The 18,290-nt window shown below is 35.8% G+C and overlaps 1 protein-coding gene across 1 annotated transcript in view; it reads right to left on the bottom strand.

The window, feature by feature from the left end:
* Positions 1–1,318: 1,318 nt before the first annotated feature.
* Maoa (monoamine oxidase A) overlaps positions 1,319–18,290 on the bottom strand; it is a 73,675-nt gene continuing 56,703 nt past the window's right edge. Inside the window, exons 7-15 of the mRNA XM_075957129.1 lie at positions 16,470–16,619; positions 15,643–15,802; positions 14,723–14,819; positions 10,242–10,295; positions 6,923–6,980; positions 5,478–5,575; positions 4,548–4,659; positions 3,581–3,643; positions 1,319–3,392 (exon numbers count right to left, since the gene is read on the bottom strand). Coding sequence (XP_075813244.1) covers positions 3,252–3,392; positions 3,581–3,643; positions 4,548–4,659; positions 5,478–5,575; positions 6,923–6,980; positions 10,242–10,295; positions 14,723–14,819; positions 15,643–15,802; positions 16,470–16,619 — 933 coding nt within the window. The 3' untranslated portion in view covers positions 1,319–3,251. The remainder of the gene's footprint in view (positions 3,393–3,580; positions 3,644–4,547; positions 4,660–5,477; positions 5,576–6,922; positions 6,981–10,241; positions 10,296–14,722; positions 14,820–15,642; positions 15,803–16,469; positions 16,620–18,290) is intronic.

The raw sequence follows: 18,290 nt of genomic DNA, 5'->3' as shown, positions 1-18,290 counted from the left end.
GGACTTCAGTGGTTTATGGGAAATATCTGAGGCTTATTAATAGGCAAAGCTGGCTCATACAAAAGTGAGACTGTAAAGGAGTTTAAGTCAGTGGGCAGAATGATTACACATGAATTAAAGGAGGTCTAGAGTATGTCTTGGCCATATTTTTACTTGAGGCCTCCAAAGCTACCTTCAGTAACTACAGTTTAAATCAATCACTCTTATTTAAACAAAAAACAAATTATCACTTTGAGGCTTGCCTTATTTTAGAACTGTTAAGAGAATGGCCTTGGCCAAAGGGAACAAAAGCCCTGAGTTAGAGACAAGAACAAAACATTGTTGCTGTTACTTAGTAACTTTGTTTTCTAGAGGAAAAGGAAACTGTTGCTGTTACATAGTGCCTTCCTTTGTTTTCCTCCTCTTTTCAAGATCTCACCAGGTTCTTCTGTTTAGGGTTCTGTTTAGGGACTGTTATGGATTTTTCTGTATACTATGAACAGCATAGTTTTAGATTTAACCATTTCACGATTGCCCTCCTGCTTACAAGAATTCTGTAAGTCAACACAGAAGAAAGATGGTGGTTCCTATAGAATAGTGAGAAATCCCCCTCACCCCCGCCCAGCATGTTATGGTATATAGCATGCTCTCGTCAGCCATGACATGGATATATGAGCAGGACATATGAATAACAGGTGTTGCTAGGACAGGCACTAAACAGGGCTTTTCCTGTGTCGTCTGTCTTTTTGAACTTCTAACGTAGGCCTCTTTTACCCACCCCAGTAATATTACTTGGTTGGTATTTTGTGAGAATAAAAGGCAACCACAAATAATTTGGTATTCAAATGATATAAAACAGATTTCTTATTTTTTTTAAAGTGAGAGACTTGTGAACAATTTGGTCAAGCGAACCAAACCATCAGCAACAGTTTTTAATTTTTGATGACCAGAAGTCGTCAAAAGGAATTTGTACCTTTCTGAGTGATACACAACTCATAGGTCATCTACTCTCTACTTCTCTATAAGGTCTCATGATAAACTTTGCCCAGTTAGGGAAACTGAGGCAGAGAATCCCAGTGACCTGCTCTAGGCATTATAAACTAATTAGGTGAGAAACCACAAATTGTAGGTAGAACACACAACTGTGGCCCAGTCAGATCAACTATAATATTATAGCATTTGATCTACTCCTGGGCTTGAAGACAAAACCCAGTGTTGAGAATCTGAAGTCTCAATATCAAATGCTTTTTAGAAGTTCATCCTCTATACATTTCTGGCCATGGGAACCCTTTTGAACCTTTTGATAGAACTATCAGCCAAAAAGAGAAGTCTATCTGAATGAAGGTGGCATCACATTTTATTAACAACAAAACCCAGTACCATACAGACAAAATCTTACTTCAGTGTCAAATCATATACATAGGCAAAAACTCACATGTAGCACTGGGGCCAACTTTGGACATGGAACATTGGGCACCAAGTTCACAACCATCAAGCAAAATAAAGTTCACGGTCTTTCAGTAAAGTTTAACTTTTTTCATCATAATGAGTCCATATTTAACAGCTGTGACAAAAAGGTGTACTTCTTATATCTAATTCTCATCCTAACTATTAAAAAGGCCAACTGGTATTCAGAACTGTGAAGGGGATTAGGATTATCAACCTCTTAAAATGACTTTTTTTTCTCTGTCATAGAAAAAAGATCTATGATATATCTTTGTGGTAGACAACCTCACGTATGGTGTTTCTCAACTCTCATTACATATCAAAGCACATCTGTACTAGAAATCATTTTAATACCCAAGCTGTAGCTTAATAGGATTGATATAATTAGGATGGATTAATTGGATTTCTAAGAAGCAGAAGAGGGTAAACTGCAAACTCAGGAGATTTTCAACGTTCAATAGTTCAATGCTAATAATCTGAATACCGTTAGAACCATTGCCAATTCAGCTGTTTAAATCATTTCTCAAGGTGTGTCAGGGCTGAGTTAATCAGTAAGTTAATACACACAACTCTAACAGATTAGTGATGAGAATTCTCACTGCAGTTTGATATGAATCCAGGCAACTCCTTATGTACTGGAGTATAAGACATCACTGAATCTTTTAAGTTAGTTAAAATGCTTTTGAATTACAAGATAAAGCAGGGCAGAAAAACTAGATCTTTGCTCTTAGAATGGGCAAAACTTTAAAGATCTCAAGTCCTCATATCATCATCCAGAGGCTTAAGTTTGTATTTAGGACAAATCTAGTGTAATAAACTTGGGTTGACTGGCATGTGCTAGCAATCTTTTAATTTTTCTTAAATAAAAAATATGTTTATATTTTTTTTAAAAGAGGAAGGGCTTTGTGGTTGAAACCTTTGGAAAGTGTTTTTTTTTCTTTTAATTGACAGGTTTTTTTTCAAATGGAAAAGAGAATAGATAGGTACCATTCCAGGCTCACAATACTTCTAAGATCAAGAACTCAGTCTGGGTATATAAAATCATTTAATTTAATGGTTGTCATAAAACCTAATAATTAAAACAAGTAATGTTATCAGATTTGAGCCTTACTCCAGTAAATAAGGAGCCTTAATTTTATTTCTGTATTTGACTGTCTCAATAAATAACAATAGAGAAAATTTTATGTGTCCTTTGGTACTTGAGAGAAAATGGCATACTAATATTTAACCACATTGAAGACACAGGTGGTTTAGGGATCCAATTCTATGAAAAAATGCTACTTTTTTTAAATCAGCACAGAATGTTAGTTACAAGGGCCAATTCATATATAGATACAGTCCAGAAAAGAAAGTACCTATGGTAGTTTGTCTCACATGGAACTGGTCAGTGAGGATACCTAGAGAACATTTCAGCCACCATTTTATTCTGCACATTTGGGTAGCTAACATGAAAATCACAATAAGTCAAATGTTTTATTTCTGAAACCATCAACTATTTCGCGTTAAAGGCAAGAAAAACAGAACCCAGAAATTATTCCTCACAAGTATTTCACCTTTCTGAAATCAAATACTCACGGGATTTTATTCTACCAGCAAACACAAATTAGTGTAATAAACAGAATGAAACTTAATCTTACTAAAATTAGCTAGGTGATTCTTTGGATTGTTATCACTTTACAATGACTGAGATTAAACTGAGGAGGGTTAAATCAAGTGCACTTAAATGGCCCAGTGACACAGGCTGTAATTCATCCACATTTTCTTTTTGATGGTGATGGTGCTAAGGATGGTCAAGCAGGAGGCCTGAGGGTGAAAAAAATTCAGGATCACGGCAGCAGTTTAAACTTGTACAATACAAAGCAGAGAAGAGCCACAGAGGTGGAAAAACCAGTGATCTTTAGTAGACCAGGCACGGAAGGCAGGTTCCTCTCCAAGAAGGTGTGGGTAATTTCAAATGCTGGAACATCCTAGATGAATGAACATAGATCATTAACAGAAATTCTTGCATAGCTAGAAGAAACAAAGTCTATATGTAATAGTGTGCATTTCTATACCCAAGACAGTTACATCTATAATAAAGGCTGAAAGAAGGGCAATGCAATTTTTTTTTTTTTGCCTTGTAGCTTGTCTATAGAGATGGAGTAGCCAAACTTACCTTAGAGTCAGGCTCTTGAACCCATATGTCTTTCTTGGCAACTTTTCCTAGAGCATTCAAGACCTGAAAGAGAAGTGACTATGGCATTATAATGTGACATTATATATTTTTGATAGACTCAAAACATATTAAACATATACACACAGGTGGGTGTCGAAGAAATCTATACATAATTATCAGTGTCTATCAGTGTCAAGAAATAGATGGATGAATAGATAATGAAAATTTGTTATTCACATACAATGGAACATTATTCAGCCTTAAATAAGAATGAAATGTTATTAATCTTACAACATGGATGAGCTTAAAGGACAATATAACCTTAAATGAAATCTGTCATTCCTAGAAATACAAAAAGTACATGCTATCCATTATATGTAGAAGCCAAATAAAGTGGATTTTATAGAAGTAGAAAAAAGAACAGAGGCCATCAGAAGTTAAGAAAGGCAACAGGGAGTAAGACTACTGAGAGTGAATAACAGGTATCAAAATATAGTTCAAAGGGAAGAACAAATTCTAACATTCTATAGCAATATAGGGTCACTATGGATAATCACAATTTACTATATAGTTTCAAAGAGCTAGAAGAAAGGATTTTGAACGATTCAAAGAAACGATACATGTTTGATATGAAGGAGATGCTAATTATCTTGATTTGATTGTTGCATATTATTCATAGGCATCAAAATATCAATGTGTACCCCACAAATATGCACAAGAAATACAAATAGCATGTATACATGTCGATAAAATAGCCCAAGCATCTAATTTGTTGTAGTATATCCATATAAACATAAAACAAACAACAAGAAAGACAAGATGACAAGAATGCTGTCACAGGGCTAGGCTACAGCTCATTGGTATACCCCATACCTCTCATGCATGATGCCTTCAATTCAATTCCCAGTACTGCTTCCTGAGATGTAATTACAACGAAAAAGAAGTGCACTTTAGATTCCTTCCTTACCTCTCTAGCTGCTCGTTCTCCAGCTTGGACTGCTCCTTCCATGTAGCCACTCCACTGTGTAGCTGTCTCTGTGCCTGCAAAGTAAATTCTGCCCACTGGCTGGCGAATCACCCTTCAAGGAAATAAAGAGGTCACACAGAGTTAAATGGAAATGTGCTGAGGGGAAATGAGCCAATCACTGTCTTCATCTAGTCCACAAAAGGAAGGGAAACCAATCAAGGAGAAAACACTCATGAGACTCAGCCCAAAGTAAAACGCTATTCTTTGCTTTCTATACCTGTGCACAAGGATCTAAACTATCAAGCCTGGGAGAAGTAGACTGTAAATTTACTCATCACTAAAGGTGATGATGACATATTTTCAGCCAGCTAGTCAGCCTGTGAGAAAATATGGGTACAGTACTCTTATGTAGCATCTCTTGAAACTGAGCAAGAAACCCTGAATCCTATGCCTACATGACAAAGAAATAACAATGTATATGAAACATGGTATTTCTAAGTAAGGGTAGACTCCCAGGCCATGTAGATCTCATCTCCTCCCATCTCAGCTGTATACACTTAGGAATTTTTCCTTTGAAGAATATATGATGCCTCTCTGTTGACAAGACAGATGTGTTGGGCAAACACATCCATTGTCCTGTGGCTGGGTAACCCTGTGAAAATAAATGCTGAGGAGAATTCAAAGGGCTTCTCAAAGGACAATGTGGTTGTCTTCATCTCACAAGTGCTGCTGACATCTGACATCCTGCCTAGTACTCTGCTACAACTCTATGTGTTAACATCCATTTCTCTGGGGGCATCCATTGATTTACAAGCTATTTATCAGGGATGTACAAATAAGAGTATTGCCTATTTCTACAAGTCTTATTGACCACAGCTTGTTTGAATGTGTGCCAGCCCTGTATGAGTTGGTGCAGTGATGGGGCAGTACCTTCCATACTGGGTCATGATGCCGGGAGGGAAGTAGGCTGTGTAGCAACCTCCGGAGTACTGTTCTTCACACCAGTTCTTCTCTTCATAATGGACTGGCTGTAGTTCAATGAGAAGAAAATTACAAAAGGAAATAAAAGTTGAATTGTTACCTGCCAACAGTGAAGGCCTTGTGTATGCTACATTAACAAAACAGCTTATATTTAAAGCATAAAGTGGTAATGGGACTCTGTGGAATGTATGTGCCAGGCCCTGAGTTTGAGCTCAGCACAATGAAAATAAATAAGAAAATTAGAAAGAAAAGGAAAGTGGGAAGAAGGAGGAGGGGAAGAGAGAAAAACTTCAGTCCAGGAATAAAATTGAGTGGTAAATCACTTTCATAACATGCACAAGATCCCAAGTTTAATTCCCAGCACTGCAAGACAAAAAAAGAGTACATTGTAAAATAAAAACACAGATTTTCTTAACATCTTGCCTAAAGTAGTCAAAACGTAGCCCAATAATTGGTAGCAAGGATGCTCTCATCCATGCAGATAGTAGAATGTAAAGCTAAGCCTTCAGGAAACACTACTAACAATTAGCTTTTGGAAAGGTCTTCTCCAAATTCTGGAGTGTTTAAGAAAGTGGATTTTACTTTCCAATCTACTCAGGCATCACTAATAATGGCAGGGTGGGAGGGAACAAGTAAAAGATGAGCACAAAACATTATTTCATATCCCTTTGCTAAGCTGGAAAAGTACATGATAAAAATACTGCTCAAAGGACACAAAATGAAAGTACTCCTTGGGGAGCACTTTTTTCCCCATGACTCCCCTATCACATTCTAAATGTTTAGTATTTGCACAGTTTAAACAATAATCCACAGAAAAAAAGTCCTCAGCTATTGGTAGGCTCTTCAGAAGCCGTTTCCTTCTCACTACTTTCAGAAGCAGTATAAAAAAAATCTCGGAGTGCCAAATGAGGTATGAATTGATTCTCCACGTGGAGAAATGAATTAGTATATCTTTGACCAGGGCAAACATTAAGCCTGGTGTGTAAAATATATATCACAAAGCCTTCAGCAACACATGGTGACATATCTAGGGTTTTTATTTAATAGCAAGCACTTGACAATGACAGAAGCACAGGATCTCTGTTTTGCAGACTAATCTCAATGATCCGTGACATAGTGATTGTAGCCCCACGTCTCTTACTACAGTTGAATGTCTATTATGCAGTGAATATTTAAAAAGCCCAAAGGAATGTCATATCACAAGTTCTATGTACCTGACACTAGTTTTTAATACTTTTGGATTACTGAAATTAATTCTCTAAATTAAACACACCTATTTCTATTCGCCGCTTAAGACTTACAAGAAACCAGAACTTGCTTTAATTTACCACTTTGACCCAATAGAGCAAAGTCTGCTAAAGACTTAGATTACATGTAAGACTAGGGGTTCTTACATGTAAAGCTTCTTGAGATCCCAGAACTTTGGCATAGAGCTCACAGATTTTCCTCTTCCTATAGAGAAGAGCAAAGGTATGTTAAATAAGTAATAACTGATGGGCATAGTATAAACACATTACGTTCTAGGGTACTTGATAGTGACTTCCTTGAAGAAAAAAATGAAACTTAATAGCCTTCTGTAACTATAAAACAAATAGTCAATTAATCCCTGTACTCAGCTTATATGTCTTAGTGTATTTCTGTATGCTGGTTAATATCATATGTCTCAGTACAATAATTTGAGGAAGCAACAGAATTTTCCTTTTTTAAAAGTCAAAGTCTTATTATGTATAGCCTGTAACTTGCTATGGAGATAAGGGTGGTTTCAAACTTGCTGTGATTCCCTTGTCTCAGCCTCTTGAGTGTTTGGATTATAGGTGTATTCTACCATGCCTAGCTAATCTCTTCTTGAAAGAAGATACAATTAAAACTCACAACTATTCCTGGTAAACTTTTTAAAAACCTAAGTTACTAAATCTACCCATCTTCTAAGTTAATGGCTCTATCTCAAGTATTGAATATATATATACTACTGACATTTACTCTTTTTAAACATGTGAAAATGCATCTGAAATATTTGTTAAAGGCTAATGAACAAGCAGAAAATAATTTTTATGAAAATGAGGGAAAGGTGTAATTCAAACCCATAAAAAGCATTAAGACCAGGTGAAAGAAATGGTTAAAAATATGTATGTGTGAGTGCACACATACATGCAAGAGCCAAGCTTACTAGTATTAAAGAACCAACTATAAAAATATACAAGTTTATATTGCCAATTACATTAGAAAATATTTTTAAAACATAACCCCAATTTCTCTAAATAGTGTGGAACAAAATTTAAGCTTATCACTCTTGATATCATTGTTTTTATACCATTGATATATATAACTCTTGGACTCCTATCATGTATGTACAGAAGGTTAAGTCGAGAAGAGGAGGTAGAATTATACATGCTATTTATTGGTATACTGTTTTTATGTAAGGTTTTAAAGGAGACAAATGTCACTCATGAATGATGTCACATAATGTTAAGTGGATATGTTAATTCTAGGATTGTTAGAAACGCTTGACTAAAAGCCTTAACATACAGGAAGAAGTCATAAGTTTACTTGCTTTCTCTGTTTAATCTAAATTCTCCATTTAAAAGATGAAGCTGAAGTTCAGTGAGCTTCAGATTCCTTTATTAAGTTGAGCAATGGGAAGGCAAACCTGTACTATTCAGAGTATTCTGTCCATAGTAGGTGCTCAATATGTGTTGAGTCAAATTCTATGCTCAGTCCAGTATTGTATTGATGTAGGTGGGCATTCTGTCTATGTGTTACTTTCATTGGTTAATAAAGAGACTGCCTTGGCCTTTTGATATGGCAGAAAATTAGGTGGGTGGAGTAGACAGACCAAAATGCTGGGAAGAAGGAAAGTGAGGCAAACGCCATGGAGCCAGCCTCCAGGTCAGACATGCTGAATCTTTCCCAGTAAGCCACCACCTGGTGGTGCTACACAGATTATTAGAAATGGGTTAATCAAGATGTGAGAGTTAGCCAGTAAGAGGCTGAAACTAATGGGCCAAGCAGTGTTTAAATGAATACAATTTGTGTGTTGTTATTTCAGGTGTAAAGTAGCTCTGTGGGAGCTGGGTGAAATCGCAGCCTGCCAGCAGTTCCTTCTACATTGTATCCTCTTTTCTGTGCCACAAAGAGATTGCAGATTCTAACTTTATGAGAGATTATAAGCAGTAATTCAGACATTCAGAGTCAGTTAAGACCATTGCCAAGACAAATAAGAATATTGTCAATCAGTATTCTAAAAAGCTTGATGTGTTTAACTTATTTTCTTTACGTATAATAAAATCTTTACTAAATTAGAACTAAACCTAAAATTCAACCTTCATTGTAATTAACTTTTAATCATAAATAATAAAAACATAATAAAATAACATTTACTGTATTTCATATTATTATATGAGCCAAAGACAAGCTTGTATAAACACATCAGAGAATTATCTTTCCCATTCCCTTCCCTCATTTAAATTAAAACTTTTGAGAAGATATATGGAAGACAATAATGTTATACAGAAATAGGTTCTATGTATGTGTGACAGGGATGAAACACTGGGTTTCACACACAAAAAAGATGTGTTTTACCACTGAGATATATTCTCCACTCAGAGTAATGTATTTAGATTAGTTTGTCCTTAAAAATAATAGAATATATTTTAAGCTGCAGCCAAATGAGGCCACCATGCACAACATTTTATAGTTGTATTAAACCACTAGCTTATCAAACTGTCTCCTCCTCATAATCACTTGAGCAGGTAGTTAAAAGATACAAATTCTAAGTCTCTACTTCAGACCTACTGATTCATATTCTATAAGCCTCAAGAGATTAGACTTTCCAAATACTTTCTGTGAGAGTTAGGCACAGGTCAGTTTTGAAAACTACTGTTCTTATCACTGATGTATTCAGTAAAGGTTTTGGCTTACAAAAACTTTACAGTTCAGTCCGTATGTGGAATCACAACCAAATGTCTACCTCCAGTCTGGTATTTATTTTATTATTAATAGAAAGGAAATGCAGGAAATCCAACAGAAAATGTCAAGCTTACTGTGGTGGAATGAAAAAAAAGTGTGGATGTGTTATCTGCTTCTCTTGACTTTGTCACATGTTAGTGGCTAAGATCTGAATGTATGCAACCCTCCAAAATTCCTATGTTGGAGTTAGTAGGATGATTCAGTGAGTACACATGCTTGCTATATAATCCTGATGATTTGAGTTCAATTCCTGGAACCCATTTCAAGGTAGAAGAAAACTGATACCACAAAACTGTTCTCTGTTCTCCACTCATGTGTTATGGTATACATGAGCCAAAACATATATACATGCACATGTGCATGTGCGTGCACACACACACCACATTAAGTTTTTTCCTTGTTAGAACTTTATTACCAAAGTGATGGTATTCAAAGGGGGCGTGCTCTTCGGAAAAGTGGCTAAGCCATGAGGGCTCTATTACAGTATTCTGGCTACCTTCAATTATCTCACAGGAAAACCCTATCTCTTAACCACATAAAGTGAACACAAATGTGTAAAATTAACACATGCACATAGACATTGACTTGACCAAGGAGAACATAGCAAAGTATTTAAAATGTTGAATTGTTGAGGTTGGGAATATTTGTAAATTATTGTGCTCTTCTTGCTATTGTTCTACTATTGTTGGTGCAACAAACAAAATGTAAAGGCAACATTTATTGATTTTTCAGATATAAATTGTTTACCTTATTTCTTTATGTAGTTTAGCAAGTCGATCAGCTTTCCGGGCAAGTATGAAGCTGGAGAAAGAAGCCACATTTGAATGGGCAGTTATAGTCATGATAAATACATACCACTATCTGCTCAGCATTAATGAACTCTCCCAAAACTCCCCTTCCCCTACAGCAAATGCCATCCTGTCTTCAGGTTTCCTCTGCATCCAAAACTCTGCTAGACTGTGAGTTCCTAATTAACAGATAATTTCTTGCTCAATATTTTACTTCTAAAATTTAACATCATATTTGATATTATAGGAAATTAGATGTTAGGCATATTAAGATTGCATTAGATGATTATCATGGCAATGACACTCAATAAAAACTGGACAATTATTAATATACACCTACCATAAATGCAATGATACACTCCTCACTCCCTGCCCAAATGCTCTTCAGAACCAGTAATTGGTGCCCTTAGCTCACATATTAAACCCTTCCCCAGCAATTATATTCACCAGCAGATAAGTTCCTGAAACAATATCCTGCCCCTCCTAAGAGGCAATTGATAGCCAATGATTAAGTTGGCCCATTCCCTTGTCTAAGTTTGGAACAAGTGTGAAAGGTCATTCCAGCTTCCCTATTTCTAGGGGCTGGATGAGATCTTGGTTTAGACAGCACTGACATTCAACATTCTCTCTGATTCCTTCCCTTCCACAAAAGCAGTACTCCCTAAAGTTCACCCCAATAAGTCTCCTGTATCCATGTCTCTATCTCTAAGTCAGCTTCCTTGGAAAATGATTAAATAGAGCCTCCCAACAAACTAACTCAGTAAAGCTCAACTATAATCTATCTGGTCCCTTTAGTCAAATAGATCCTATATATTATGTCAATGATATTAACTGTACATACATTTTAAAGAATTCAATTGTGAGATGAAATCCTTATTTATACTATTAATAGAAATAGATATATTATAAAATCCATGGGAGGTGTGAAGACATAGCTCAGTGGTAAAGCACTTGATTAGTATATAGAAAGTTCTGGATCTATTTTCCAGTATCCACTACCAATCTAAATGAACTAGTGTAATGAAACTATTTCTTCACTAAAAATGGCTAAAATTTTACTTTTTTTCTAGAGAGATCAAATAGATAGATCAAGGCTGAAAGGGGATATTTCCTCTTCTCCTCACCCCTGAATAGAAGTGTTCATCAATTTGACTAGCAACTCTTTTAAAACTGCTATTAGAACATGTTCAGAGAAGCAAAGATACAAAGAATATTAACACAGGATTGAGTTTCAGAGGCAGATGCATATTATTTAAATAAAGATACCAGCAAGAGGGGTACTAGAGGTGGGGATGGAGAATGGAAGAGAAGTATCTACGAAAACAATGTATGGATGGAAATGCCACAATGAAATCCAGCATTTGTGTCTTAATATTTAAAAATGAATGAATTAAAATGATATTTGAACTAGTCAACATTATAGGATACAATAATAATTTTGCTTGAGTTATCACTTTTAGTTTTGACTCAAAATTAATGGATTTGGTTATATTTTAGGTTTGCGCAATAATCATTAAGTTTAGACTTGTATACTATTTTAAAGAAAATTACCAAGATCTGATGAAAAATTAAATTATTAGTCAGCTGATTTTGTATGGTTGTGACTTCAAAGACAGTGTTGTTTATCAACTATAAAATCTCACTAGGAATACAATAATCACTTTAACTATAGACAAATACTGTTCAACTTTCTTAAGCCATTTACTGTGGAAATCAAACATGCTGGAGTTGCATCGAAGACATTTAATAGTTCTAAAGTACAGTTTCTAAAAGGTGATGGTTATTACGAACACAGTGCTAGTTAATTATTACCCTTGTTTTTGAGGCTCTTAGGGCCAGATGCAAAGACCAAAGTAGAAGTGATAATCTACAAGGTTTTCATTATCAGGAACAAAGTACAAAGTCGGATTGCTGACATATGTCTGCAATCCCAGCATTTAGAAGGTGGAGGCCAGAGGATCAGGAGTTAAAGATCAGTCTCAATTACAAACCAAGTTTGGCTATAGGAGAACCTGCCTCAAGAGAAAGGAAAGAAGAAAGGAGGGAGGGAGGAAAGGAGGGTTAGAGGAAGGAAGGAAAAAAGCACAAGCCATTGAACTGAGTCTGGCAGCACAGTCCTGCAATTGCAGCTACTCAGGATTCTGAAACAGGAAAGTTTAAAACCAGTTTTGCTGCAGAGTAATTTAGTGAGACCCTATATCAAAATAAATCACACAAAATAGTAGAAGACATTTGCCTAGCATGTACCAGACCCTAGGTTCAATATGCAGTGTTGTACATACAAAATAGGAGAGGATGGAAACTACTGACCTAATGTAACAAGAATAGCTGTCAACAACAATAATGAAAGATGAAATATTTCTTCTCAATCCTCATATTGTTGTAACAATAACAACAAAAGAGATTTACAAAAGGAAAATGATATGCGAGACTTTGTTGACTCCCCAAGGGAGGCCCTACCCCCTCTGAGGAGTGGTTTGGGGTGGGATGGGGGAAGAGAGGAGGGTGGGAGAAGGGGAGAGAGGGGGAATTGGGGTTTGTATGTGAAATAAAAAAATTTAAATAAAAAAAGAAAAGAAAAATATGCAAGTTTATTATCCTTCGCAGTGTTTGTCCTTTAGGAGACACAATGGCGAAAAGTATCCTAGAAGTGGCAAGTCTGGCTTATACTACATATATAACAAAGAACAACACATTTTAGAAACAAAGAAACAGAGTTTTAGGTTTGTGGAAATGGGAAATCATGAGAAGGCATGTACACTGGAAGCTACTTTTGGAGGTCAGCTTGCAGATTCCTCTGGCTCTGGCTCCAAGCTAATAAAATGCTATTTACAGTAAAGGAGAACTTATCTCCTAACATAAGTGAGATGCAAGGGAGGACAAAGAAATCATCTACCTTTTAAAATCTCTGTTCTGCATTTTAAACAGAAGGAAGGAATGAGATCTCTTGCATCATAATTGTTTTCAGTGGTTCTTCATATTTGAAAAAAGTAATGTCTGGCCTCCCATAAACATAAAGTACCAGTTAAACTGGAGGAATAAATTCGGTGATCTACTGAACAGTAGGGTAGCCATAGTTAATATTAATTTATTATATATTTTAAAATAGCTAAACAAAGTTTTCAATGTTCTTATCATAAAAAAATAACCATATGAGGTAAAGGATATAATAACAAACCTGATTTGATCATTCTACAAAGTAGATATTATTAAAACATTTTTCACGCAGATATACATCTTTTAGCAATAAAATAAAGTTAAAACAAAAAAATACATCATTTTAGGCATTTCCTAAATAATTCCAGCATACTTGGAAGAATGTCAACACATATGTCCCTGTTATAAAGCCAACCAACTCCAGTGGAGCATAAGGGAAGGACATCTGAAGTTCTTCCATCCATAACTGAACTATCACTGACTTTCTGAAACTCGTACCCTGATTTGCTTTTTGCTGCCTATAGAAATGCCAAGCTGGCTAAACTACCTGGATCCTGTCTTGCTCAGTGGGACTAAAAATGAACAGGATATATGGCTTTTTATGGTAATTATACTGTATGTTCCTGCCTGCCTCAGGAATTTAGTACTATTTCTTACATTACAACCAGAGGAGCATTTAGTAACCATTTTATGAGTAACCCAGGCAGAATCTGCTTCTTAGGTTCCTTGGAACTTGGGTCTGACCCCTTTCTCTTTTAGCTTTTCCAAAATGGCATGATGCGATATTTATAAAGCTCAACCATCTCTTCAGCAAGGAGGCCTGCATTTCCCCAAATCAGAAACCATTGGTCTCTAAAAGTCATTTGACTATTATCAACATGTGTTATTTTGTTATAGTGCAATAAAATTAAAGGACTTTCTAAGTATATAGGATATTTTAGAAGGACAAAGGTAGGCAACTAGGAAGGTGTGTCTCTCCTTAGCATTTCGTTTGTGAGGGCCCACTTCCTTCTCCAGAGCACTAGTTCCCAGACTGGTGAATTATCAGTGCACTTCTGAAGACAAAAGAAGTATTGCTGGTGAATGATAACTACAGGCCATCCACTTGTGGCCTGGGTTATATTGACACTGATACTTTGTATGCAACCAGTGTTTGGAAAGCAGATCAAGTACAGAGACACTGTAGTTGAAAGGTTTTATAGGGTAAAGTTGTTCTCTTTCCAAAATGACTGCAGACATCCTGTCTTTAGAAAACACTGACTATCATACAGCATGTAAGTTTTTATAGAGAATAGGTAGGTGAGTACAAGTTAAAAATGGTGTCAAGTTTAGTAGTTTTCTGGCATTCTTGTGCCACACACAAAAACATTTCTATGGATATGCTAACACATGGAAACATGATATAGTTTATATGTATTATTGATTGAGTCTAATTATAAAGAAATATACTTTGCCAGCACCTATACCAACACAAATTAGAAACTGTACCCAGCTCTAACTTACCCCATGATGGCAGGCACTGATCCATCCGGTTTGGTGTCATCCAGAGTGATTGCAATTGGTGCGTCCTCATCTTCAATTATCATGCATCCACAATAGTCTTAAGCAGGAGAAAATTAATTAAGGAATTGAAATTAACATTGGAGATACACACATATAAAGAATGTATATAAACTATTTTAGTAGAAGGAAGGAAAATTTTAAAGTACTACTATTAGCTCTAACTCTAGACCCTTGTATTTTAAAGACACAATGACTAGATAAGAACATCTATTCCTTATGTGGAAAATGGCCCATCTCTATCATTTTTTCCACAGAGGGCTATGACTCATGCATGGTAAAATGGTAAGATGGGGAAAATGGTAAAATAGCCCTGAATGTAGGAACAAATGGAGAAAAAGACAGAATGCGCTAGAAGGAATCACTTCCATTAACACCAGAAGTTGTGAAAAGAATTCTGTTGGATATGAGGAAGAACCATATCTGGAAAGTTCCTGTTTCCTAAACCCTGCCTCATTTAATATTCACAACACCATAATAAGCATTTATCACAAAGCCTTATAATCATTTTATGTTTAGAGACTGATGCCAATAAACTGGTGAAGTCCAGGAATAGTTGGTTTCATAGCAGCACTGTTTCCACAAGGTCCCGTGGTCTCATTCTGCTCATGAAGGATAAGCAGCAAGATAAATGCCAGGAACTTGACAGTGGTGGACCCATAATTGATATTCCTATTGCATGCCCATCTTTTTCTCCCATTGTCAACAGTCACTCTTGAGGCCATTTTGTGAAATTTAGAGACAGATTTACAATTTCTCTACAAATTTTAAAACATTTGTCTTTTTTTATTCAGCATATTCTCAATATCCCTAAAATGTGGTTTCTTTACTTAATAGTTCAAACACAAATAAGAGTAACCTACCCTTTTTCTTCCAGAAGGCTTCCTTGTAATATACCATGCACTTGATGACAGCCCCCATCGGAATACGCTGAATTAACTGGGTTCTCTCAGGTGGAAGCTCTGGCTTGAAGTGTATCTTGGCAGTCAAAGTTGGTGGAATGGCACTAATTACATATTTACACTGAAATGCAATATGCAAAAATATCACTTGACACATGAGTTGCAGCCTTTGCAAAGGGTACAAAGCATCATTAAAAAATACCAAATCAAGCATCTGTGAAGCAAGAAAACAAAACAAGATAGGTGGGATGGTATATTTTGTCAATTTGACACAAACTAGAGTTAGCTTGGAAAATGGAGCCACAACTGAGGAACTGCCTCCATCATACTGGCATGTTGGCTTGTCTGTGGGCATTTTCTTGATTAATGATTGATATGGGACAGTCCAGCCCACTATGGAAGGTATCATCCCTGGACAGGTGGTCCTGAGTAGTATAAGAAGCAAAATGAACAAGTCATAGGAGCAAGTCGATTAGTAGCACTTCTGCATGATTCCTGCCTCTGCTCCTGTTTGAATATCTCTAGTGACTTCCCACAATGATGGATTGTGATCAAGACCTGAAAGCCAAATAAATTCTTTCTTCCCAAAGTTGCTTTTGGTTATGGTATTTATCACAGAAATAAAGAAGCAAAGTCGGATACTAAGTAAACCAAATCTGTCAATCTGGAATACTTGCAGTAGATATATGCTAGAGTTAACTATATTACTGATTAGATTATATATGATTACAAGTTGCAAAAAGCACAAAACCTATTGACTATAAACTCCTTTGATTATAATGAGTTACCTCATAGTGTTCATGATTCAGTGTCTCTACAATGATGTTGTCATCTGTTTGGTCAATATAAGTAACAGGAGAGTTCAGTTTCACTTTATCCCCAAGAAGATCCATCATCTTTTCACTTACTTGGCCAGCTCCACCTACAAATTTCCGTTCCTGTTGGAGAAAGTAAGCAGAAAAGATATAAAAGGAGAATGGTGGAACATTTGCCACTAATTCATGAATCTCCAAGAAGGTAAATGCCAGACCTCTATCATTGCCATAGCCAATTGTGGGAAAAATCATTAGAATAGAGAGAGTAAGCCAAGGTACCTCAATTATCATCATCAATACAGCTTCCAGAAAGGAAAAGCCATTACTATCATATAAAATCGGATATCAGGAAAAAAATGTTCTCTTTTGCCAATGCTGCTCTGATAAAATGCAAACAGCAAGCCTAGGAACTTCAAATTTGCACAAGTATGGTATATGTAAGGTGCCCTGAGAAGGGAAGGTATCTATGTTGTTACTTGCCTGAGCAGATAAGAACATAGAAAATATTTTATTATACATGACATTAGTCTAAAAGAATAAGCTTAGCATGCTATTAAGGTTAGCAATGCCCTATCAGAAATTGCCAAATCAGGTCCTAGGAACCTGAATTTCAGCTTTTGAATATCTTCTTCTTAAAACTAACTGTAAGTTTCATAGTCATGGCAGAGTAGCGATCTGTTTATTCTTTTAAACATTGCTGAGTATTTCTCTTGAGCAACACTAAAGGATCAGAAGTTCTCTACCTTCTGTAACCTGCTATTCTCAGCATGAATATTGCTTAAGCACAAACCAAAAAAAAATAAGTTCTTAATACAGCATATTTGGTTACAGCATAGGGAATATTTTTAGCCTTCTGTAGATTTTTTGAGTTTTTACAAATGCATGTCAGTAAACTGTGGGGCAGGACAAAACTGACAATTATGATACCTCACTTATGAGTAGTTATGCAGTAACTTTTGCAACTGACGTTTAGTGAAGACATCAAAGTTTTTTATAAAAATGATCACAGAGTGGTTAAGACTTAAATTTATCATTTATTCTTGCTGAAGAAATTTAAATTATTTAATACTGAATCTGATCTATGTTTCCAAACAGGTGCTTTGAAATCTAGTATAACATAAAAATCATGGACTAGTTCTATCTGTTCACTATCTTCTTTTCTGTGTTTAGAATTTATTAAATTGAATTATAAAGGGGCAAATGTTAAGGTCTTTTAAAAGATATTGTGATAATGGCTTGAGAGTAAAAAATCAAAATTCTACTTTCTAAAAGATCATATAGGGCTTGTCTAGAAGTATTCTGTCCCTTACAAATGAAGGATACAGATAACCCATGAGTAAGATGCCTCAGAAGGTAAAATGAGTTAAACGGAGTAATACTGAGTTTCTGTTCATAAGTATACATTTTAAAAATGTAAATGTCCTGTATTAATTTGGAAACTTCAGATGATCACCTGAAAAGAACAATGGTTCACTTTGAAGACAAAGTCTAAATTCATCAAATGCACTCGGAATTCTGGAACTCAGGTAACAGCATAAGCTAGAATTTACCTGTAACAAATTAATTAACATCCTACTTGAGCATAACATTCCTCGCATTCTCTTTGGGTAAGGGAGAGATTTGCAATGAATGTCAGAGTCTAAGGACTTGGGATTTAGTATTTAGGCTTTGCTGTTATTATTTATTATGTACTTGGTCAATGAATTGAATTGCTTCATCGTTAGTAATAGAAATGTATAGAAGCAAAAACAAATTGCAAGGGGACAGTTAAATTCTAAAATACAACTACAGAAC

Source organism: Microtus pennsylvanicus, chromosome X (genome assembly GCF_037038515.1).
Source record: "Microtus pennsylvanicus isolate mMicPen1 chromosome X, mMicPen1.hap1, whole genome shotgun sequence".
Classification (NCBI taxonomy): Eukaryota; Metazoa; Chordata; class Mammalia; order Rodentia; family Cricetidae; genus Microtus; species Microtus pennsylvanicus.
The sequence above is the reverse complement of the archived record's forward strand: the minus strand, read 5'-3'. Positions and strand labels throughout refer to the sequence as shown.